Raw genomic sequence first — 25,688 nt, forward strand, 5'->3', positions numbered from 1 at the left:
TATGGGATGAACAAACAGGCCAGGCTGGGGTGAGGGAGATGGAGTAACACACATAATAGGATGTGTGCAATTCTTAGCCACTCAGAAGCAGTGCTCACCACTTGCCACCTGCTTAGCCATTATCAGGTTGCAGTTTCCTGACTACATTATCAAAGAAGGGAGTTTTAAGAAGGGGCATAAGAAGGAGAAGATACTGGATTTGCTATGGGAGCTTCTCATGGAGAAAGTTTGAAAGTTGCTTGTTGGAGAATGGGAGAATTGGGGGTGGAGGCTGGCATCCCAATGGAGTGAAGGTGGGAGATGATGTTGTGATAATAGGTTGTATAGATAGAGTAGATTAAACTGTAGAGGGCTTTGTGGCAATTGTGGCATATGGAGACTTTTTTGATGTGTTGTGGGCATCTGTCCCACTGGATACTGGACTTAGCCAACCATCTCATTTCATAAGAGCTTCTGAACAGCTGTCAGCTGGTAAGCAATTTTGGTCACTTCTGATCTGCACTGGACTCAAAGACTAAGGTTAAAAAGACTCCATCTCCCATTTCCAGTCTCCTGAGCCACCCCTCTGCACGAAACACAGCCTTTTTAATTTTTGTTTTCCAGATATGCTTACAACTTTCAACATAATTGCCCAAGGCCTGCTCCTTTCTCCTGCCCTCATATCCCACCTCTTCCCTGTTGCTATCTTTTGTTTCCTAAACTCCTACTGCTCTTTGCCCCACCAGTGGTCTGTCTGCAGCTATCAACAATATTTTACCCTGACTGGCCTGCCATATTTATTTAAAAATAAAAGACATATTACACACAAAACCTCTAAATTGAACGCTATCAGTTTCTGTTAGTGCATGTGCAAGCTGAAAATGGCCTAGCTATAAGTGAAGTGCTACAGAGAGCCACAGTTAGGCTAGAGGGAGGAAAGAAAGAAAGAGTTTTTCACTGATGTTTCATTTGCAGCTAGTTTGCTTTTGACTTTCATTTTCTATTTAAACATACAAAATTGGGAGCATTAAAAATGAGCTCCCAAATTAGCTTTTTAATAGAAATTGAAAGTTAAAAGGGGGCCGAGTCATGGGGGAAAAGCTATTGAAAATCACAGCCAGGCCACAGCTTGTAGAGGGGAAGCTAGAGCATGAAGGAATGAGAGAGAGGACGACAGCTGGGAAGTTTTATAAAAAGATGACATTGTGAATCACAACACAATCATTCAAATCAGTAGAAACCTCACTATCTTTATTCTCCAACTTTCTGCTATGCACTTGCTGGTGGATAAAGATGCAGAGAAACAAACATTTTAAGAGGATATTTTTGATGTCATTTAATAAGGACAGATCCAGGACGTCTCACTCTGCTGAAACTTCTTTAGCTGTTGAAGACACTTGGCTTCTGGTCTTAGGTCTTATGTTTCATATTACATGCATCTATTAATATCTCCCTAAAACAACTCCTTTGGTGTCTGGATTCTAAACTTACAGATATCCATCCTCTGTGTAACCTTGTCAGCTACCTTGCAAATATTTCATTGTGATTTTTTCAGGGTATAAGCTCACTACTGCAGATGTCAGGTGAGAATAGTTACTGTGAGGTATTCCTTACCTGGTGCTTTAGCAGTGGGTTTCTATTGTTGTGAGTCACCAGATACTAGACACTGCCAGGACCGCGGACTGGAGGGGCCAATGTTGCAATATGAGGAATCCAGTGCTCGTGGCCTACATTTTCAAAAGTGATTTGGGTGTCCAAATTGAAGCAACTTAAAGTGGACTTTCAAGCACCCACCCTCTGAAAGTAAAGGGCCCCCTTTCAGGTTTCTCAAAATTAACATTAAAAAATGGAGGCACACAAAATCACTAGGCCCCGGTGTGCACTTGTTTCTGCTAAATTCCTTGATTTTTCCTCCTCAGTTCAAGAAAGCAATGGCTCATAAAATTCTTCGGTTTCCTCTTTCTGTTTGTCTTTGCTAGAAGTTATAAACCCGGAGAAGTAGTTGTGTTTTACCAGGCTGCGGGGGGCTCATTCTGAACTCGTGTGGGCTGGGGAAAGCTGGATTCTGCTCTAGTCTATTCAGGGCCCTGTGCCGTGTCCATCACTCTGGTGCAGAATGAACTCGCCCCATGCACTGACCCTGCGGAGTGGAGGGAGGGGAAACGGGGCTTTGCTAGCTGTTTGCGGTGGGAGCTGGGCGGGAGCTGCCAAACCTTGGCTGGAGTTAGGGGGACTGTCGAGGGAAGCGGGGTGGGGGGCAGACCGGACACTCTCCCCAAGCCCCGGCTCTGCAGACGGGGCGCCCGGCGCAGCTCACCCCACTACCGCAGCAAGCAGGGGCTCCCATCCTAGGGGGGACGCCCCCGCAAGCCGGGGCTAATCCTGAGGGGCAGACCCAGCCCCGCCGGGCCCCCTGGGCGTCCCCCGGCTCCCCGGCGGAGCTGTCCGCCGCCGCGTGGTGCTGAAGGCGGGCTGGCGAGGCTGGGGGGACGGCGCCACCTGCCTGCCGAGAGGCGCCGCCGCGGTGAGCCCGGGCGGCGGAGGGGAGACACCCGAGCCCGGGGGCTGCAGCTGGGGCTGCAGCTGCGCCTGCCCGAGCCCCTGCGCCCCCCGCTCGGCTGGGGTAAGGACCCCACCCCCGGTGCGCACCCGCCGCCCCATGCCTGCAGCGGCTGGATGGCGGCGCTAGCGCCCGGCGCCCGCCGGAGGTGGAGAGTCCGGCAGCGCAGGGCAGCGCAGGGCAGGGCAGGGCACCGCGGCTCCTGCCCGGGGGAGGCCGGAGGTGGAGAGTCCGGCAGCGCAGGGCAGCGCAGGGCAGGGCAGGGCACCACGGCTCCTGCCCGGGGGAGGCCGGAGGTGGAGAGTCCGGCAGCGCAGGGCAGCGCAGGGCAGGGCAGGGCACCGCGGCTCCTGCCCGGGGGAGGCCGGAGGTGGAGAGTCCGGCAGCGCAGGGCAGCGCAGCGCAGGGCAGGGCACCACGGCTCCTGCCCGGGGGAGGCCGGAGGTGGAGAGTCCGGCAGCGCAGCGCAGGGCAGGGCAGCGCAGGGCAGGGCACCACGGCTCCTGCCCGGGGGAGGCCGGAGGTGGAGAGTCCGGCAGCGCAGCGCAGGGCAGGGCAGCGCAGGGCAGGGCACCACGGCTCCTGCCCGGGGGAGGCCGGAGGTGGAGAGTCCGGCAGCGCAGGGCAGCGCAGGGCACCGCGGCTCCTGCCCGGGGGAGGCCGGAGGTGGAGAGTCCGGCAGGGCAGCGCAGGGCACCGCGGCTCCTGCCCGGGGGAGGCCGGGTCAGGCGGGGAGGGGACAGCGCTGCCCCCGGGCGCTCTGAAAGGTGGAGACCCGATGCTGGGGCGTCAAGGGCTGCTAGAGCAAGAGCCTTGCGGCCGCCCGCTTCTTTCCCCGGCGCGCCCGGGCGGCTCGCTCTGGCGGTGGCTCTTTGAAGCTTGTGGCGACTGAGCTGCTGACTCGCGGCTTAAGTACCCTCGGCGCCCCCGGGGGAGATGACGCACCATGGCACCGCAGCCGGGCCCCTCTCTCCCATGCATGTATTGGCCCTGCTTTTGGGGGAAGGACCCTAACTCTTGCTGCGGAGCAGCACTCACCCGAGTGGCAGGGCAAGAGCGGGTGCTTCTGATGTGGGTGTTTCCATTTATTAAGAGGGGCGGGGGGCTTCCAAGAAAGAAAGATTGGGCCCCTCTCCCCCACCCTTCCTGAGAGAGGCGATGGAGAGAGAGAGAGAGAGAGTTTATTTTTTCTTCCGAAGAGACCCCTGTGCGGCGGGGCTGGGGAGGGGGACAGGCGGAGCTGGTAACAAACTGGAAACGCTCGAGCAGGTAACGGTAAAGTTCCTCCACATAGTCCCCCCCAGCGCTGGGCACATTAGCATGCAGTGTCAGGACTGGTGTGTATTCAATGACTCCATTTGCTGGTGTCTCTCTGTTAGCTCACACCGCCTCTCTCCAGCATCTTGCTTTACAGCCTGCTTCTCTGGGTCTCAGAGAGGGAGGGAGGGAGGGGAACTCCAGGCTCAGTCCATCATCCCTGCTACATCCAAGAGAGCGGATTCTTCAGCATCTGGGTACCATTTCCAGCTTGACCAGACAGCAAGAGCAAAGCTGGAGTTGAAGGACAAGCAAAAGAAAGAGACCCCCCCCCGCCCCACAGAAATAAGCTTGGGGGAGAGGGAGGGAGACAGAGACTCACTCAACCTCAGCAATAACAAGGGAGACGCTGTTTAGTCGTTTCTATCTACTTCCCCAGGGCTGATTATACTTTCTGATTACTCCTGCCTGCATTTAGAGAGAGATTTGAGAGGCAGACAGCACAATTCACCCTTTATCCTGAGGATTGGTTTCCCAACGCCCCCTAGATCTAGCCCTGCATTTTGGGGATGAGAGTTTCTTCCCTTGCAAGGTAAGGCATTGCTGTGATCCAGCAAGATGGGGCTTTTCGTTGCGTCGGGGGTGGAAGGGTAGAAGTTTCCATGCGTTTATTCTAAGCCTGTTGCTGTAGCTTTCCATGCTTTTGCTGTAAATCTCTCGCTGACTGATCAGTTGCAAACATTAGCGGTTTCAGAGTGCCAGCCGTGTTAGTCTGTATCCACAAAAAGAAAAGGAGTACTTGTGACACTTTAGAGACTAACAAATTTATTTGAGCATAAGCTTTTGTGGGGTGCCACAACTACTCCTTTTCTTTTTGCAAACATTAGGGGGTAGTTTTATTATTTGAGAGGTGGGAGGGGAGTATACAGGCGAAAGAAGATGCTGAAGCTTTGACTGGCATATTTTGCATTTTAAATGAAAGATCTTTGCTGCTTAAGCCTGACCCACATAAAGGATTTAAAAAAAAAGGGGGGGGGGGAGAAAGACAGTGTGCCAAGTGTCATTTCTTTCCTCTTAGCTCCCATTATCCCAGTCTCATCCTGAATCTCACAGCTTATCATTTTGTTAAAGTTATCCAGATCTGCTTGTGCCATAGAAAACACCAGGAGATTGTGGGGGTTTTTAACACAAGAATGTCCAGAGGCATCTAATAAGGTTGACATTGCTGGCAGCAGTTAATAAGATGAAAAACCATTGGTTATTCCCTCCCCTCCCTTTGGGTGACAAGAAATAAACTTGTTCTACAAAATTATCTTCCAATGCATTATTGATCCAAGAGTGCTGCTGGTTTGGTGATTTGATATTAGAATAAAATCATCCAGTAAAGCTAGCCGTAACTCAAATGATCTGAGAGAGATAGATCAGCAACCTGGGACTCTTGGAGAAAAGGTCATTTTAGAAAATGAAAGAGGCTTTGCTTGCAGTTTTGTTTATACAGTTTGGGTGGCAGGGTAGTTACTTAGGGAAAAACAGTCTGGGTGCTTCTATGATGTTGACATTTAATTAAGTCAAAAGAGCCAAATCCTTTTATCTTATACACAAGCTTTTCTAAATACCACAAGCGGGCTACCGAGCCTTTACTAACTAGTTTCTTTCAAATTATACATGAAAATTTGCTGCAGAAGAATTGAAATACATGTATAAATACACAAACACATGTGCACGTACTTACTTATGTATAAACAATGTACAATACGTACCTGCTTATATATTGGTTTATTTTTACTTTTAAAGTAGTGTGGATTGTGCAAATTATTTCCACCAGCCCATTGCTTGCTTTTATAGGCACTGAAGTATTTCCATTAGAACCTCAGGTTAGTTTGCAGCAAGATGAAGGTACTAATAAATGCGATGTTTTATATCTTATCACTATGGACTTAGCCTGCACAGTTCACAAGCCCAGATAAAACCTCTCTCTCCTGGTTACTCACTGAGGGTATTGTTGACTGAAGATCTGAGACAAAAAGAAGCCATTCCTCAGTGATGAAAATACTTCACCTTCCCATAAACGTCTCACATCACCTCATTTACACAAACTCACTCAAAAGTTAGCCATAAAACAACTTTTGTTTTTGCATTTTTAAAAAGGACTCCACCACACAGTGTGTGTGTGTGTGTGTGTGTGTGTGTGTGTGTGTGTGTGTGTGTCTCTCTCTCTCTCTCTCTCTGTGTGTATATATCTATATCTATCTGGACTAAGACACAGAGCTACTTCGCTACTGACATAATACAACTGAGAAGTAAACCCTGAGCACATACATTAGGAACTTCTAAGTCCATCTGCTGAAGAGGCCCCTGAGATATGGTAACTGAGTAATGAACCTTTATGGACAGATACTCAGCCACCTCTTGTGTTTTAATTTCTTGGCCATTTCAGATAGTGGCAGTTTAAAATTTCTCCATAAACACGATCAGCCTGGAAGGACTTTTAAAAATAATACAAAAAGATTAACATTTGTAAGCTATTAATGAGTTATGGTGTCTTAAAGCTATTTAAGCACTTATAATGCCTTTGGCTGCAAAGTGAGGTGAGCTGGAACTTGCACCCAGGGATCTATAATGTATGTGTGAGGTTTGTAAGGAGATGCCCCACTGGACTTGAGAGAAACTCAGGCTTCCAAGCCCTGTTACTGCAAAAATCCAGGGGTGTTCCATACATTTCCAGTAGGATGACCTCAGTGTCAATAAGACCTTTTCTAGTTAAAATAATACATAGAAGGGGTCTGTATTGCTTAGGGGATGGGTAAGGGGAGAAGTAGACTAGATCTCCTTGTTGCTTATCCACCATTTAACCCAACTGGATAATGAGTAAAGTTGTTACCATCCCATGGCATTGTACCAGCTTAGAAAGGCTTTGGTAGCCTTGGTGGCCCCTCCATAGTTTTAGTTTTCCATCACAAAATCCACCACTGCCCTCAGTGGAAAGTGGCAGCTTTGGTGGATAGGTCCAGCCTAGCCCTTAGAAGTGGTCTCTGCAGCACATCTGAAGCAATGTGAATGAAGTTTATACTGTTGTGCTCTGCCTGTTCTGGAGATAAACAAAAGGACTTTCTACAGAACTAAATTCACTTTTTAGAATAAGGGAGCAAAACACCACATCGCAATGCTGAGCGAACACTGCATAATAAAATAGCGTGGGATATGGGTTCTCGTGCCACTACTGTGCTGACAGCATCCTTCTGGGAGCAGCATCACGACAGTTTATTCTACCCACCCTAATTATAAAACTTCTGCTGGCATGAGTAGGATGCTTGCCCCAGGGATTTCAATCGGCCTTAGAAACAAAACTGTACAGCAAGATGGTTTGTGTTAAAATGATGGATGTTAATGCTTACTACACACAAAAAAAGCATCTTTAGGAGCAGCTTAGTCAGAATCAACCTGTGGTGAAACCACTGTTTTTCATTCAGTATTTTGATGACCTGTTGAGATCAATAATGCCACAGCCCCAGTAACTGGAATGGAACTATTCATAGAATTAAGATGCTTCTTAGTGTAATAATTTACTATGGAAGCTTCCAGGGCTTACCCCAGTGGCCACTGAAGTCAATGTGGGTCTTTCCATTGACTTAACAGACTTTGGGTAGGTCCCCTAGTACTGCTTCTATGATGTGACACTTGTCACCAAATATTTGCAGGGTAGTGTTAGAAACATTAAGGAAGTGAAACCATAGACAAATGACAAAAAAAGGTTGAATAAAGCAAAAGGCCTGACTACAGAAAAGAACAAGAAAATTCAGGGCTAGATTCTAAGTTGTTATAAATCAGTGTCGTTGCATTGGCTTTAGTAGAGCTATGCCAATTTACAACAGCAGAGTATCCCAAACTCTGAGATTTTTCCCTCCATTAGATGGGCCTCTAATAATGGCAATTATAGTGAATGCACTCCACCCTTTGGTTAAAAGACTTTTGCCTTTGTTAGACAGACAGTCAAGGTAACATTCTGGTAAAAGAAAGACGACAAGGTTTTGTTTGGATGCTTCATCTAGTTTGCTCTTCTCTTCCTTGATCAGACACAGTTAATAGTTTAACCCTTAGTGGGCTCCTTTTCACACACCCCACCACAGACATACCTCTGACGCTCAGACATCGTGAACAATACAGGGCATGGGCCTTGGGAGCAGAGTTTGAATTTTCCTCTTGCTCATTGGAGTAGTGCAATATTTCACTACTGTAAAGCCTGTCTCAAGCAACCACTCATGGGACCATCAAACAATCTGTAGCCTAGCAGAGATTTCTAACTAAGGGTGAACAAAATTGTACTGAAAACCATGGAAGATTTTAATTTGTTTTTTGAGATGCGGGTTACAAACTGGCATAGTCCTTCGTGAAAGTTTCACTGTAGTTTGAGGGTTGTTTATTGCTTAACAGGAGTCCAACTTGATCTATCTAGGGTTTTTAGTAATAAGTAATTCCACTGGGTGAACTCCCAGGATTTTTCATCAGAGTCCCCAATTCTTTCATGACAGCTGTAAACAGAGAGATGAACATATGATTACATCTGTGGAATCATGGATTAGTCTGGTTTGTAAGGAAACAAATTAAATTAGCGTGTTTATGCTAATTTAAAGAGGAATCATTTGCAGTTCAAAAATTTAAAAATTCTATAATAATGCCATAACCTTCCCTCATTAAAAGATGCACATGATCAATGATTATTCTTCTAAAATGGAAGGCTATAACAGCTTAGTTTCTCAGTTGTCATAAAGCTCCTATGTTCTTATCCAGGTTGTCCTGATATTGTCTTTTAGAAAAAAAAATAATGAAGGCAAAGCATCCCCCATTGACTGTTTTTATATTATATTTTTAGATGGAATTGATCTGACTCCAGACTCCTTTTAGAAGCAGAAGAATAGTCTTCTCCCACACCGAGGCCTGGAGCCATCATGGCGGCGGGCGTAGCAGCATGGTTGCCCTTTGCCAGGGCAGCTGCCATAGGATGGATGCCAGTGGCCAACTGCCCTATGCCATTGGCCCCAACTGAGAAAAACAAGAGGCAGGATGAGCTGATCATTCTGAACGTGAGTGGGAGGCGCTTCCAGACCTGGAGGACTACACTGGAGAGGTATCCGGACACACTCCTGGGCAGCACTGAGAAAGAGTTCTTCTTCAATGAAGACACCAAGGAATACTTTTTCGACCGGGATCCTGAAGTCTTTAGGTGCATCTTAAACTTTTACAGAACTGGCAAGCTGCATTACCCAAGGTACGAGTGCATTTCTGCCTATGACGAGGAGCTTGCCTTCTATGGGATCCTACCTGAAATCATTGGGGACTGCTGCTATGAAGAGTACAAAGACAGGAAGCGGGAAAATGTTGAGCGGCTGATGGATGACAATGACTCAGAGAACAACCAAGAAGGTTCCATGCCATCTTTGAACCTCCGGCAGACCATGTGGCGAGCCTTTGAGAACCCCCACACCAGCACCTTAGCCTTAGTGTTCTACTATGTCACTGGCTTCTTTATTGCCGTCTCAGTGATCACTAACGTGGTGGAAACCGTTCCATGTGGCACAGTGCCTGGGAACAAGGAGCTTCCATGTGGGGAGAGGTACGCCGTGGCTTTCTTCTGCTTGGACACAGCTTGCGTTATGATTTTCACTGTTGAGTACCTTATGAGGCTCTTTGCAGCCCCGAGTCGCTACAGGTTCATGAGGAGCGTCATGAGCATCATCGATGTGGTGGCCATCATGCCCTATTACATTGGCTTGGTGATGACTAACAACGAGGATGTCAGCGGAGCCTTTGTGACATTAAGGGTTTTCAGGGTTTTCAGGATTTTCAAGTTCTCCCGCCATTCCCAAGGCTTAAGAATCCTGGGCTACACTCTGAAGAGCTGTGCCTCGGAGCTTGGCTTTCTTCTCTTTTCCCTCACTATGGCAATCATCATCTTTGCTACTGTGATGTTTTATGCAGAGAAAGGGTCTTCGGCCAGCAAATTCACCAGCATACCAGCTTCTTTTTGGTACACTATTGTAACCATGACAACCCTTGGGTAAGTGTTGCATTTTCTTGTGTTGGTCAATAGGCAAACTCACGGTGGTTGCTGAAGTTTGGTTACTTTGTGAGGTTACGTATTGGTTTCTTTGGTGTTTGCTCCAGAGGCTTCGGGGGCTATTATGGGCCTGATTCTCCTCTCCCAGGCATATCCTGTCTGCATTTACACCTGTGCAAAGTGGTTGCAAAACACCACAAGCACTTATACCCACCTTGCAAATACTTTGCACAGGGGCAAAGTCGGGCACAAGAAGCAAGGCTGTGGAGAATCAGGCCCTGATATTGTCTGGTAGCTTTTCACACCTACTCTGCATTCTCTCTGCAGAGATGTATGTAACAACACAAGGTGCAAAGCAGTTGAGAACTAGGACCTATATTTTTATTCAGACACATATTTGACCAACTTGAAGGTTTACACAAAATCATTGGGATTTTGTCTTTTTGCAAAATTAAAGATTTACTATAATGTATCTGACTGCTTGCAAATGGGCATTACAAGTCTGCTAACTCAAGCAGGCATTACAGATAATCGCCTTACTGAAGGTATTCAATGATCATTCTACAGGACATGGTTTATTGTTAACTGAACAGGAAATGGCCCTCTGTGTCTCTACTTGTGAGTTTAATAATCGTAAAAATAATGCTGTAGCAGTTGCAATATTTGGAGAGATCAGACAGGTGCAAATGTGATAGGACACGCATGGGAAATATAGCCTGGAGGAATCTTCCTCATATTTAATCTCTCTCCTGTTGATATTACAGCTGTTTCTGCTAAGGTTATAGATTTGTGTTTCTGGTGTTTAGAACTGAAACCTTCATAAAGGGAAATGAATAGCCAAATCCTCTCTGACAGGATTATACTAAATAAAGTAAGCTTTTGAGGTTGCTGCTTCCAGGGGCTAGAGTTGCATAAACTAAAGCAATCTTTTTTTCATAATTCACACTCATATGCTGAGTTTACATGTACTTAGGGAGGTTTCCTACTAGAAAATTCAGAGTTTTTAATATTTGGCCTTAGAGAATTCTCTTATAGTTTGGTGACCAGATTTCCCACTGAACGGCTTTTGCTTTTAAACACTTCCCTATGCCTATTAAGTCCAAACAATAGCACTTTTAAATTATTATTATAATTCAGCTGTCAGGAAAGCACATAGCATGAGGCAATTGTAAACTCTGGACTTTTTTTTGCAAAGTAAAGAACGTAAAACATATCTGCAAACAGAATGATGCCAGAAGAACCGAAGTAGACTTTTCCCCCTTTCTTGAGCATCACTCTAGTCTATCGGTACATCTACACTCAACTCCCGGGGAGTGATTGCAGCTTGTGGAGATATACCCGAGCTGGCTCTAATCTCCTTACCCAGGTACTGGAGCAGTGAAGCCAGGGCAGCCTGAGTTCCACTGAGGGCTATACAAGTCCACCCTGAACTCTAAGTAATTGCTCACATAGCTAGCCCATGCTGATGTCTGTGCTGCTACATCTTCACGGCTCTTCACAAGCTACCCCAGCTAGCTTTACCCTTGGCATGTTGACAAGCAGCAGTCATACCCCTCAGGCCAAAATTTCAAACTTGGGTGACAAAAGTTAGGATCCTCAATCCATTCTTAGGTATCTAAATAAAAGTGGCCTTATTTTCAAAGGTTCTGAGAATCTTTCCCCCATTGATTTCAGTGAAATAAGATGTCCAATTTATACACCTAAATAGAGGTTCAGGAGCTCAACTTTCAGCTCCCAATTTTTAAATGATGGCCCTTTATATTCTACTCTAGAATTTTTTATACTGTCCTCTTCACCATACTATCGGAGTGTCTTCCAGTAGTGCATTAAACAAGATGATGAATATCAGTCATTTATTTCTTCTCTCATCCTGTTCCCATGAGAATCGTGTGCGGTGGGGTGTTTTGCTTTGATATTTTTAAAATTACACAGACACATATCTGTTTAGTTGCCAAATACTGTGCATTTCTTTGACTTTGCCTTCCCTAGCACAAACTTCTTCATACAATGTACAGATAAGGCTCCATAGTACAATTAGTTCTTTGTTCATTGGACTGAAATGGCCTCTTGCATGTAGCTCCTTTTCTTTCTGCATATAATGATAGTCAAAACAGACTGTTTCTGAATACTTTAAAGTGTTCTTAGTATATACTAATCATAGACATTATAGCTGAATGAGTGCTTTAAACTGACAAGAATAAAAAAATCAGAGATTGAAATGGAACTTTGTAAGTTTTAGAGGGAAAGATCTATTTAAGCTACAGGAGCTGTTTGTAAAACATTACACAAGAGAAAGCAAACCTCTAGTATCATTGTTTTTTGTGTGGATTTGAACTGAACTAGTTTGTGCTAGCATAAACTATTAGCTAGATTACTGTGATCTAGTTTTTAAAGAGTTATGTCATTTTATGAGATCAAAACACTGGATGACGTCTTGAGAACAGAAGCCTGTGCTCTCACCCCATCTACCATCATCTTGTTTATAACGTGACTAACTGGTATCTAAGATCCAACCACCTCTGTTGCTCTACAATTGCTTGCCTTAGTCTTGTGCCAGAGAGAAAGGCGTCATTACACTGTGTAGCTCAAAGAGCAACTTTCACCTAAGACGCGCTCTGCAGGACTCCCTGGACCAGCTTCAGAAAAGCACCCTTGGGGGAGCAGGTCTTTAGGGCACCGTTCAAGTCTCAGCTTGCAAGATGCCTGCACAGCAAGGTCCGGAATAAGACAAGGCCCCTTGGACATGTCCACTCCACTTTCTGGCCAGCGGATGGCAGGCACAACTATTGCAACACATCTGTGAATGTTACTTCATGCACACAAAGCGAAGTTAGAGATGAATTCTTGGGTTTCTGCTCATTCCTACCTTCCACACTGAAACTTTGACTGAGATTATCCATCACAGCTCCCCCTCCTCTAATAAAAGCAGAAGGGAGCTCCTGCTCCTCTCCGTTGCTTGGGGTACAATGCGGCCCCACCGTGCCCCCTTGTCTTTGGATGCTGTAGTGAGGGCCCTCTGGTTTCAGTCTGCTTTAACCACTGGAAACAGAGTCAGTGTCATGTTCTGCTGGCACTTCATAAATGAACCTCAGATTGCTGCTACTTTGACATAATGTCTAGTTATGCAATGCTTCCTTGTAAAAGTCACCAACTTCTCAGTTTAGGTACCTAACTTGGGGTCCCAAATTCCATTCAGCACCCCAAGTATGCAAACCTTACCCATATTTTCTAAATTGCTGCTATACACCCATATGAAGCTGGGACAGAACTTCCTTAGTTTATTTTGCTACAGTAATACTGGGTTGGGTTTTTTTTTGGGGGGGGGTGGAATAGGATAACCCAGTTTAAGCTATGAGATAAATGCTATTAAGATTGAATTATGTTGATAATGCTCATTCTGTACAGTTTGCAGGCTGTTCTAAGTTGTGTCTGGCTACTAGAGCCATTCCAAAAGCCATGTATTGTAGAGATGTGGGGTACCCTAGCCATGTCCCCACATTGTCCATATTCTCTATTCCACTTGGGAATCCATCTATATTGAGGTGTACATCTGGAAGATTTAAGACAGCTCATATAGGCATCTTTCATCTTTGGGTGTCTTAAGGGGAGAGGCAGAAAGACACGGGTTCTTGGTTTGAGTTCTTGAAGTTAAAAAATGATTAGGCTATTTAGACACAAGATCATCATCATAAGAATGGCCAGACTGGGTCAGACCAATGGTCCATCTAGCCCAGTATGCTGTCTGACAAAAAAACAAAAACAAACAAATGAGGAGTCCTTGTGGCACCTTCAAGACTAAAATTCATTTGGGCATAATCTTTTGTGGGCTTTTGAGCACGAAAGATTATGCTCAAATAAATTTGTTAGTCTAAGGTACCACAAAGACTCCTCGTTGTTTTTGCTGATATAGACTAACATGGCTACCACTCTGAAACCTGTCTTCTGACAGTGGCCAATGCCAGGTGCTCTAGAGGGAATGAACAGAACAGGGAATCAAATGACCCATCCCCTGTCACCCATTGCCAGCTTCTGGCAAACAGAGGCTAGGGACACCATCCCTACCCATTCTGTCTAATGGCCATTGATTTTTAAGGCATTGCAGGAAGGGACATGGAGAAATTGCTTCTTTGTTCTTTTTTTCTATTTACAATTTATTTATTTATTATTTCCTGCCTCACAGTCCCCCATTGCCACAGCTGAACAGTGCTAAGCCTCTCCGAGGATCTCTTTCCCAGGTGCACTGAAGTTAGGAGTCATTTGGCTCAGCTGGGAAGGAATGGTTAATAATTGGTGTATTTGCAATTCCCTACCTGACTGATGTCGCCAAAAATCCCAGTCAAAATATCTAGTGTGGCATATGCCAGCATTTTGCCCACATAAGTGATGTGCCAGTTAGCTGCTTGCCTCTGAACAGTGCTCAGAGCTTTTATAAAGCATTTTAAAATTTGCTCAGTTGCATTAAAAATTCTAATTAGCATTTGGAATCTGTTTTGACCAGAAGAAATCATGTTTAAAAAAAGAATTCGCAAAGAAAAAATTTTTGCCCATTTAATCCAGGTAATGGAGTAATTTCACAATCTTGGAAACTCATTGTTAACAGATTGGTTTATAAACTGAATTTAGAATGCACAAGATAACTGCTCATGTTAGTAAAACATTCAACTATAAGCTTGCTTTAGATGAATAGGAAAGTTTATTTAAAAAACAAATCAACCAAGCCAGGCTTTGAAAAGCATTAACATATGTTCTAGTTGACAAGCATTAATACTCCTGAAGAAAGCTAGATCAGATCCTCAACTGATGTAAATCAAAGTAGTTCCATGGAAGCCAAAGCTACCCCGCTTTACACCTGCTAGGACCTTGCACCTCCTTTTAGCCCTTGGTAATGAATAGAGACTGTCTTGTTTTTAGAAAACACATCCTTCCCCTACCTCCATCCCCATAAAAATGGCTGTTGAATTCGCAGGCCTGATTCTCTGCTCCACCAGTTTTATGTTTGTGTGACTCCATTGACTTTGACAGAGTGCTGAGGATTTGGCCCCCCAAAGTAAGTTTGAGAGTAACTTTTTAATTTTCTGGCCACTGAATGCTTCATGTGCACGACACCACCATGAAGTTGTCTCACAGGGCTTAAGGGCAGAAGAGACCCAACGTCTCATTTAATTGGACCTCCTGTCTGCCACAGGCCACCCCCCCACACACACACACCCCAAGCACAGCCACCAGAATTAGAGCCAAGCATCGCAGCCCTTGGAGGACAACTAACTATTGTGTGCCCCAGGCAGAGAACAGGAGGCACCGAGGTGCACCAATGCCCACGGCTCCTGTAGAAACAGGGAACTGATTTGGTCAAATAGACCTAGATGATCCTAGCAAGTGACTTGTACTGCATGCTGTAGAGGGAGATGAACCATCTCCCACCCTGCAAAGCCCCTGCCAATGCAGCCTAGAGGGAAATTCCTTCCTGGCCCCAAATTTAGTGATCAGACTGAGGGGGTGAGCAAGACCCACCTGCCAAGGTCCTGAGAGATACTTCTCAGTGCCACCTCAGAGCAGTGTACCATGTCCCACTGTGGCCATCTCAAGCTTCAGAGGAAGGAGATAAAAAGGATTACATTTGTGTGTGGCGTGGGGGGGGGGGGGGGGGGGGGAGAATCCCTTCCTGACCACGGCAGGTGACTGGCTGATGCTCCATCATAAACCTAATCAGATGGTTTACCCCACAACTCCCATTGGGAAACTGTTCCAGAGCTTTTAACTCCAATGGTTAGAAACGGTCTTCTAATTTCCAGCCTACATGTATTCATTCTGGGTACCTCCAGGCAATATGTTCTTGCTGTGATAGTTGCCTTTCCTAGGTGCATCCAACAGAATCCACCAGTTGTATTACTGAACTTTTAACGCTGGATACAAAGCTTATTCATGAAATAAAAGGGAGTTTTCTATTGATTGCATTGAACTTTGGATCAGATCCTGTGGGTTTTGTAGGTGTCAATGGGGGTTTCCCTTGAAAACCATATAAAGGGTAGGATGTTAATGCTAATAAATCTCAGCTACTACATTGTATCTCCAGTGGTGTCATTGCAGAACTGCGCTGGCCAATAAGGAAATACACACGATAAAAATAAACCAAAAAAATGTGGTCTCATTGAGGGGGCACTAACTGAAATAGAATAAATAGTACTTTTGGTGGTATTATTTCTCAATCAGATGCTAGAGTTTTGAGAAATCCAGGATGACTTGCATGTTTCTTTGGATACCAAGTGTACCCGTCTTTTTGGATTCAACAGCAGTTTGCATGCAGCAGGGAAGAAAACAAAAGGAATCAAATTATACTGACCCTGCATCCCTCAGCTGTGCTCATCAGCCCTGGTTTAAGAGAGGCTGTTTTTAATTTAGCATGATTTTAATTTTGCTCAGGAGGTTTTGTAATGAAAGTGTTATTCTTGGGTGCATCTTAAATCAATCTGAATTATGGAAACAACTATTCAGAATTAATTCCGAGTCAGCTACCCACTTCATGCAGAAACTCTACAGACAGCAACCTCACCCTTTTGTCAAACATCATTAAAATAAATAGTTTTGCCACAACACTGCCTTTTCTATATGAGATGCTGACCTAGACCATCCACCTCAACAATGGCAGCACAGCTCAACCAATGCTGCAGGAACACTTCTGGCCCCTTAATATTAATATCTGGTGACAAGCCTCTTCTTCAGTTCTTGGCTAGCTGGCTTGAACATTGCAGTGCAATATTCAGGCAGTTTAATTGTTATAAATGGTGTTGTGTTATCAACACTTACTTTTAAGTAGCATTTTCATTTTTTATTGGAGACAGACACTGCGGGTAGAGTACCATTCCTAGTTGATGTATTTAAATACATCAGAGCAATTTTTAGCCAAAAACAGTCTTCTTTTCAAGTTAAGTTGGTTTTTAGCAGCTGCTCAGTGAATACAGCAATTTTTCAAATGCAGAGATCCTGAATGTGCATCACTGTTCTTATGTCAATCTATTTGGATCCAACTGGATACATTGAGTGATTATTTAACTTTTCAGTAGGAACTGGAACTGACTAATTGTAACAGGCCTCTCTGAAAATCCTAAGCATGGTGGGAGAGAAGATCTGGATGACTACCACCTAATACTCTGTGAACAAAGTGAATTTGCTTCAGTTGTGGTCTTTTAATATTTTCCTTTCATTAACATTCAAGTGGATCCTCAGAAACCAAATTCTCAAATGATAAGCACAAGGACTCATGCCAGAAGTCTTTTTGTAATGATTTAGAGCTCAAATTTTACAAGTTGCTGAGCATTCATGGCTACCAGTGAGGATATTCACATGCTTCTGGAGGAGAAGCATGATGGGGTACAAGGAATAGCCAGCATGGATTTGTCAAAAACAAATATCAAACCAACCTAATTTCCTTTTTTGACAGGGTTACTTGCTTAGTGGTCAAGAGGGGGAAGCAGTAATCAAGATATTTGTTGATTATAGTAAGGCTTGTGGTACAATCCCAAATAGCATTCTCATAAGCAAACTAGGGAAATGTGGTCTAGATGAAGTTAGTGCACTGCTGATTGAAAGACCATATTCAAAGAGTAGTAATCAATGGTTTGCTGTCCAAGTAGAAGGGTGCATCTGGTGGAGTGCCATAGGGGTCAGTTCTGGATCCGGTACTGTTCGATTTTTTCCCCCCATTAGTGACTTGGATAATGGAGTGGAAAGTATGTCTATAAAATGTGCAGATGACACCAAGAGGGGTGGAGTTGCAAGCACTTTGGGGGACAGGATTAGAATTCAAAACAACCTAAGAAACTGGAGAGTTGTCCTGAATCAAAGACAAGTGCGAAGTACTTCACTTTGGAAGGAAAAAAAAAAATCAGTTGAGTAACTACAAAATGGGAAATAACTGGCTAAGTGGTAGTGCTGCTAGGGGATCTGGGGCACATAGTGGATCACAAAATGCATGAGTCAATGTGACGCAGTTCTGAAAAAGGCTCATCTACCAAAAGGCGTATTGTATGGAAGACATGGGAGGTAATTATCCTACTCTGCTTGGCACTGGTGAAGACTCAGCTGGAGTACTGTGTCCAATTCCAGTGCCACAGTTTAGGAAAGATGGACAAAATCGAGATGAGCAACAAAAATAAGTCAGGTTTTCTAAATTTTATGAAAAAATGGTAAAAACTGGGCATCTTTAGTCTTAAGAGACTGGCTAATCACTAAATTTGGGATCAGGAAGGAATTTTCCCCTTACATCACATTGGCAGGGACTTTGTCGGCAGGAGACTGAGTAGGCTTCAAATACATGAAGGGATGTTATAAAGACGACGGCATTCAATTGTTCTCCACATCCACTGATGGTAGGACAAGTCATAATGGGCTTAATCTGCAGCAAGGAAGATTTAGGTTAAATATTAGAAAACCCTTTCTAAGGAGAGATAAGCTCCAGAACAGGCGTCCAAGGGAAGTTGCTGAATCCCTATCGCTGGAGGTTTTTAACAACAGATTGGAAAGACACCTGTCAGGAATGATCTAGGTTTACTTGGCCCTGAGCCAATGCAGTGGGCTGGACTTGATGACCTCTTGCAGTCCCTTCCAGCCCCACATTTCTATGATTCTGTGCTTAAAGCTAAGCACGTGCTCAAGTATTTTGCTAGATTGTGTCTGGAGTGCTCAGCACATTTCAAGACTGAGCCCCTAAATCTGGGAACGGAGCAAGAGCATGGAATTTGTCTGAAAAAAGTGACCAGCAAATAATGCAACTTGAATTTTGCATGCCAGGTGCCTAATACTGACCTAGTTATCAATCCAGAAAGGGGAAAAAAGACTTAATTTATGGAAAAAAATTGAATAAATTGGAGGAAATTACTACCTTATCAGAAAATCTACGGCAAAAATGAGATTTAATCAGATAAGTTTACACGAAGCAAATTTGCTCAGCAATATGGGAAACTGAGTTCTTATGGTTCAATATCCTCTGCTTCTTCTTAAACATTATGGATGGTATCTTCAAAAGCAGTCAGTATTGGCCTCACTTTGCTTTCAGAGTTTCACCACTGACCTCAATGCTGAGAATTTAAAAGAAGTCCACCCTCTTGCCGCTTAGGGATGCATTACTGTTTTGCTGCTTTGAGAAGCATCAGCACCCATGGGGATTCTGCAAAATTTCAAGAAGTTGAGCTGTTCCCAACATTTTGAAATTCATGACAAATGTTTTGCTGAATGCAAAGTGGGCTCTTGGAAGATTTTTGGTTTGGAAAAGGAATCTATTAGATTTTCAATTTACTTGCCCCTCTTCTCTCGACTCCAATTTTGTCTTACCAAAAATGGGACCAGATTCCTTAGGGGATTGAAAACGGGATACAGCTTTTCACCTTAGTGTTACACTGGTTCAAAAAAAAAAAAAAAAAAAAAGACCCAATTCCTTAGGTTCAAAACCAACCCCAGATCAGTAACGACCTCTTCATTAGATTGTCCAGTGGCCTATGATTTGCTGAGCATCAGTCCTGTTCCTGGAGGGGAAGTGTTACACACCCAATAATTAGATGTTGGCATTAACTAGAACCTATTTTGGCAGTCTTAGCAGACTGGCCAAGAATTAAAGGTACAATCAGATTGAATTTGCCTTTTCCCCATGAGGCTATTCCCTTCCAAGTGTCTCCTAATATGGATACTGTATACCCATAGATGGTGCAAAATACCTTGAAAGACTTCCATTGCTTAAGGTACTGATCCAAAACAATCAGCAGAGAATGAGTCCTAATAACGGCTCAGCAGAAAATGTTTCTGTACAGCTAGATGACGAGAGGAGAAACCCCCAGAATATTGTGGATAGAGTTGCCAAACAATATCAGCCATTTATATTAAGAAAAACTAGGAAATGAGGTACATATGACTGTTTGGCACATGCCAATTGTCTTGACTTACGTCACTTCACATTAGCGATGAAAGATCTGCAACTTTTTACTGTTGATATCACCAGCTTGCTGGTGGAGCAGTATTTTGTTCTTGTCCTTGTTTCAAGATTGTATCCTATACTCACTCCATAGACTTACGTATGTGTGTGCATGAGAGAGAGATGGCATTTAACCAAAATCTCTAAAAGAAATGAACAAAATATCAATAGTGTTCATTTGCTGATGGGTTTTTTCCTTGCTGTTCAACCACAGGGAAAAAATGGGATCAGATTTAAGTAGTATAATAGAATGTTAAATACCTAATGGCAGATCTTTGACAGATGGACTAGCATACAGCTACTGAATACTGACCACATTTCCTGTAAAAGACTGCCAGTTATGTGCCTAATGAATGGAGATTTGTTTGAAGTTATTTCTCTGATGGAAAATAGCAGCAACTAAATCTGATTTTAACTGTCACTCACTTTATACAAATTCAAGGTAGCAGGAAAAGTACAGAAAATAGCAAGTCATTTATGGACTATTGTTCTTCCCTGGGTTCTCCAGGAACCCATTGTATTTTGGGCCATGTAATCATATTGTGTGTCAGGACTTGATCAAGTATCACTAAACTGAATTAAGAAAAAAAAACTCTGCATGCCACCTCACACATTTAACCTAACAAGATGGCAGAAATGGAAGCTACTTCCTTTGTAATGCAGGCCTCTCAAATTTCACACTATTGCTATTTCCTACACTGCCAAAAGCCAAAGAACAGCTTGAATTTAATTGAGGAAGTCCAATCAAAACAATAAATTGATAGAACTATATAAAGAACTCATTTTCTTGAGGCTTCATTCTTTGATTCCAGCTTCATCCTGTATGAAATGGACATGAATTGTCTCCCACTAATGGATTTATAGATATTGCTTGTGAAATTGGTTTTTAATCAGAAACAGATTTTTTTTTGGCATTACATGGATAAACCCAGTTGGGCATCACAATTTGACTATCTATAGTCAACAGCACCTCCCAAATACTGAAATCTCTACTAGTGCTAGATGTATTTGGATGGACCTATTAAATCCACTGAGTTCTTTTCTAAATGACTGGAAATACTGATCTCTATGAGGTATGGTTTTTTATTTGTTGATTTTAATATAACTTTTTGGTAACAAGAATGAATAACTTGTCATTTTCTTCAAGAAATCTCATGAATGGTAAATTATAGTATCTGCTAAGTTAACAATACAGCCATCAGGAATATTAATGGAAACCTTAGCAAATGTCTGTAGCAATTGGTTTAACATATTTTACAAAGCTTCTTTATTTCTTCATTTCTTGTCTGCACCATTGCAAGAATGAGAAATTCATATTAACAGTAATGGTGCATTCTCACTGGAGAGAAAGGGAAATTATTGGTTTGCTTACTGGATCTGAGCTATTTTTATTCTCATAAAATGATAATTTAATAACAGCACTGACCCAGTACAAAGTAATTAGTTTACAGAGATCACTTGAAAATAAGGGACACAGTAGCCACTGTCAGTATGAAAATGGAGGAGGGGGAAACCAAATGTTAAATGCTCTGCAACAAATTATTCATAACTAATTATGTCTCCTTGCTGTTTGTGGTAATTCACCCAGCTGAAGTCAGGATTGACTTTGAATGATTGTGTGGAGAAAGCGCTGAGGTCATTACTAATGGTGATATTTTCCAGGAGACCTGGATCTCCACCACCTTTGTGACTAGACCTCAGTAGAGGTTAACCCTTTCTGGACTGAAGTGACAGACCCTCACGTAGGACATCCATGGAACATTTGTGCTCCACTCTGAGTGGCCTGGAATTGGTAAGAGAGGGGAGTGGAACAGCTTTCCCCATCCATGGCTGCACATCAACTGAAGCACAGATTCTTGGAAACTGGTTAAAATCTTCAAACACATCGAAGTCCCATTCTCAAATGCAACTCCAGCAGTAAGGCACTCAAGTCTCATCACCACCTAGGTCTCCTTTGAAAATGGGAATTACCTTAAGTCATGTAAAGTGCTTTTGAAAATCCTGCCTCTCCTCCCCTGCCTCCCCCTCCCCCCCCCCCCCCCCAGTCACCCACCTAGCTTATTTTGAGCATAACTTCCTTTGGGCAGGGACTGTGCCTTCCTCAGTGCCAAGCATGTTGCCAGTGTTCATAACAGAAATTCACAAACTGGAGGGAATTCAGAGGAGACCAATAAAGAACTGTTTAGAAGCCCAGAGGGTTTGATTTATGAGGAACAACTACAGGCTCGGTCACCAACTGATGACAATTAGCATTATTCCTTACCAGTCAACGAAGCCTATTTACACAAGCTGAATATTTGGCCCTAAAAAAGCTCAACATTTGCAATTTGGCCAAGATGTTACATGGTGACAGTTGTGCATGCTGAAGATGCATAGCATTTAGGGTGTTAGGAGGCATATAGCTAGGAGGGCTCTGAGAAAATTAAGAAAAAAATGTAAACTGACGACTAAGAAAAACAGACTAAGTCTCCCCAGATGCACTATTTGTGTTGTTTAAAAGACAAGTCAAGACACTATAAACGTGTTGTGAGGAACTGCAACAGGGTCACTGGCTTTAGAGTGACCACCACATGTCATAGGGGGCCCTGCAGTATCCCTGCCTCAATTTCCTCATTGTGTGGGGGAGGTCCCACCTCAAACACCTCCGCACAAGTCAGTGTTGGTGATATTGCTTCTCTGGCCAACTCACTAAACACATTTAACACCTTCTAGGGTAAGGGAAGTCCAAGTAGAAGTCCAAACATCCAAGCAAACAAAAGGTTCTTCTGCTTTCTGTGGCCCAAGGATATTCTTCCTACCATCTTCCAGGCTACAGTTAAGTTCTCCACTCTGTTATAGCACCTCTCTGGAAGCCTATGACTCCCTGCTCTTCACTCTTATTCCCAGGCCCCAGAGAATTTTGTGTTTAGCTGAGTGCTGCCTTTCAGGGCTCTCTCCTTGGAGATATTTTCCCTAGCAGTTTCATCTTTCTCTTCTCCCAGGCACCATCTCCTAGGACTTCCCTGCAAACCCTATCTCACAGCCTCTCTTAGGAGTCTAACATGCATTCTGAAGCTCCTCATGCTAACTGAATTCTCATTGCCCTTTTTATCAAACTCAGGGTGTCCATCATGCTATCACCTGATGCTTACTCCCAGACTTTCAGGCTGGGAGGCTGCTAATTATAGCAAGGGTGGGGTTGGCCCCATCTCATCCTACAGGGGCCAGCCAGCGACAGGAAGATTCTTGCACTGACAGGGAAATGGACCAGCTCATTTAACGGGTTTATTTACAATTTTAACTGATTAAAAACATTGGCCCTAAACTTTCCCCATATATGAACTGAATCAGACCTCAGGCCAAACTGAAAAAGTTTGGTTATTTTTTTGGCCATTTTGGGCCAGATGCTCAGCTGGCATAAAACAGCATAATTCTGTTTTCATATCATAGAAACTAGGGCGAGATGACCTCCTGATGTCCCTTCTAGTCTATCACCCATGTTGAGGCAGGACCACGTAAACCTAGGCCATGTTACAGATGTCTAACCTGTCCTTAACCTCCAATGAGGGGGATTTCATAGCCTCCCTTAGTACGTCAATAGAAAGCAATATAGTTAAAACATTTCTCTTAATATCTAAACTTGCTGCACATTAAGCCCATTACTACTACTATCACCTTCTGTGGACATGGAGAACAAGTGATCACTATCCTCTTTATAAGAGTCCTTAAAATATTTTAAGATTGTGATCAGGTATAAGCCCCTTCTTCAAATCTTTGTTACCAATCCATGTGGAAGTACACATAAGTAAAGTTGCCACAGAATTTCACTTAGGAACTGAGAGGATGTTAGGTTTATTTATCGATTTATTTTTAAAATAGCACAAACATCATAAAGGGAGATATCACACTATAGGACTTGTTTTCATAGTGCCAGTGCAAATACCCTGAGAATGCTCTTCTATTCATTATTTTGGCAGTAAAAGGAAATGTAGGTTGGTTTTGGCTGCATCTCAAGGCTAACAGGAGGGTTCTGGCAGGAACAATATAGTCTCACGCTGTGTGTATCAGATAAATAGAAGTTGAAAAGGAAAAGACCTAGTATTAGGTCATGTATCCATTTGCCCTCCTACCTCTGGCCGGTGCAGTGTTCAATACAGTATAATTTGCAGTTTAATTCTGAGACTCCCAAAGGAAATGGTGGGATTCCATCTGTCTACTTAACTTCTCTTCAGTAGAATTCAGACTGCTACATGCAATAAAGCCCATTACTCATTAGGTACCCCGGTACGCCTAAGCATAGAGTCACCTTTCCAGACTAATAAGTGATGTCCCAAGTTACAGTAATACACAACATTACTATCGTGAACACTAGATCCATATCATATTACATGTCAAATTACCTCATTAAGTATATGTAAGTGAAAGGAGGTCAACAACCTATGTTCCCAAATTAACCCCATCCTGACTTTCCAAGCCATTTTTTCCTCCCCTCCCAGCAGCACAAAGAAACTTGATAGCCACTAGCCATCCAGAGTTGTTCCATGAAAAGCAACTAACTTCCATGTTATTATTAGAGAACCACTCCTGGTCTCCAGATCATTGCTTTTTCTTTTTAACCAGTGGAGAAAGACTACAGGCTTTTGGTAACAGTTAGTTAACTAAGAAAGAGTTGAGTGGTTTCAGTATGTTTGAGCAGTTCACAAACTGAATATTTGCTAACTGCAGTCCATTTTATACTTTTCTACAGAATATTTATAATCCATTTATTCTTTGGTCTCTTGATTTTTATATCAAAAGAATTATATATCAAATGAGAGTTATTGAGATAAGAAAGGGACAAAATAGTGAGGCAGATCAGTGTGGCACAGGACATTCCTCTGCAGCTAGAGAATGACATTCAGAAAGTAACTTGTTCTGTCCTGAAGTAGAGCCTTGAGGATTCTGTGGAGTTCTTCCCAGGGCAATTTTAGTAATCTCAGCATGGTGCAGGTGTAATCTCAGGAGGTGCATTCAGAGAATCTCTACACCAAATAGCATATAGTCTATATAGGCAAAAAAAGTAGAAAGGCAAACAGATCCATAGAGAGAAGTGACTTGCCCAGGTTCACACAGCAAGTCAGTCAATTTAGCATCAGACCACATTCACCTACCATAGTCCATGCCATTTGAATTTCAGTTTTTAGAGTAACCAAAGAAGATGGAGAGATTTGTAATTTCATTCAAGTCTCTGTAGTCAGAGGGGCTAGTGTTAGAACAATAAAGCCCTAGTTGACAATTAGCAAGAAACACATGGGAGTTCAAGTCTCTGCCTTTTAGAGAAACTATACACCAAAAGGATTTACAGCTTCAATAAAGTGATGCCAGAGCACCTTTTTTTTAAATTGGATTCTGAGTACAGTATCAACCTCCCCTCTCCTCCCCACCCAGTGTGAAATTGTATATGGAGATTTCATGTAGGTGATATTAGGGTATGGTCGGGGGGGATTAACCCCAATAACTGAATTTTAAGTTTAGTCATATCTGTTGCAGGTTGATGGATGAGAATATTTTACTCTCTCGTGTACTGAGGAAAGTAACAATTCTCCAAAATGGGCAGCTATTCAATCTCATTTTCTGAGCACACTTCCTTGCTAGGCTGAAGGACAGCCATTGACTAGATAGCCAGGGAAGCCTGCTGCTTTAATCTTGGCCTGCCATCTGTGGTAAAATAAAAACCCAGATCAGCTTTTGCTTTTACCCTTTAGGAAATCTGACAGGTATACCTCCGCAATAAGCTCCTGCGAAAAGAGCTGTCGCTTCTAAAGAAGCGAACACTGCAGAATCAAGCTACGGGGCTCTGAAAACTATATTGTAGGGGCCCTACTGATTGTTATGGCTCCTAGAGTCAAATAATAGTG

The 25,688-nt window shown here is 43.5% G+C and overlaps 1 protein-coding gene across 2 annotated transcripts in view; it reads left to right on the forward strand.

Annotated features, from left to right (window-relative positions):
* Positions 1 to 3,038: 3,038 nt before the first annotated feature.
* KCND3 (potassium voltage-gated channel subfamily D member 3) overlaps positions 3,039 to 25,688 on the forward strand; it is a 226,691-nt gene continuing 204,041 nt past the window's right edge. For both annotated transcript variants that reach the window (XM_037885074.2, XM_037885075.2), the window contains exons 1-2: positions 3,039 to 4,388; positions 8,667 to 9,851. In XM_037885074.2, the coding sequence (XP_037741002.1) occupies positions 8,743 to 9,851 (1,109 nt within the window). In that variant the 5' untranslated portion in view covers positions 3,039 to 4,388; positions 8,667 to 8,742. The remainder of the gene's footprint in view (positions 4,389 to 8,666; positions 9,852 to 25,688) is intronic.

Source organism: Chelonia mydas, chromosome 21 (assembly GCF_015237465.2).
Source record: "Chelonia mydas isolate rCheMyd1 chromosome 21, rCheMyd1.pri.v2, whole genome shotgun sequence".
NCBI lineage: Eukaryota > Metazoa > Chordata > Testudines > Cheloniidae > Chelonia > Chelonia mydas.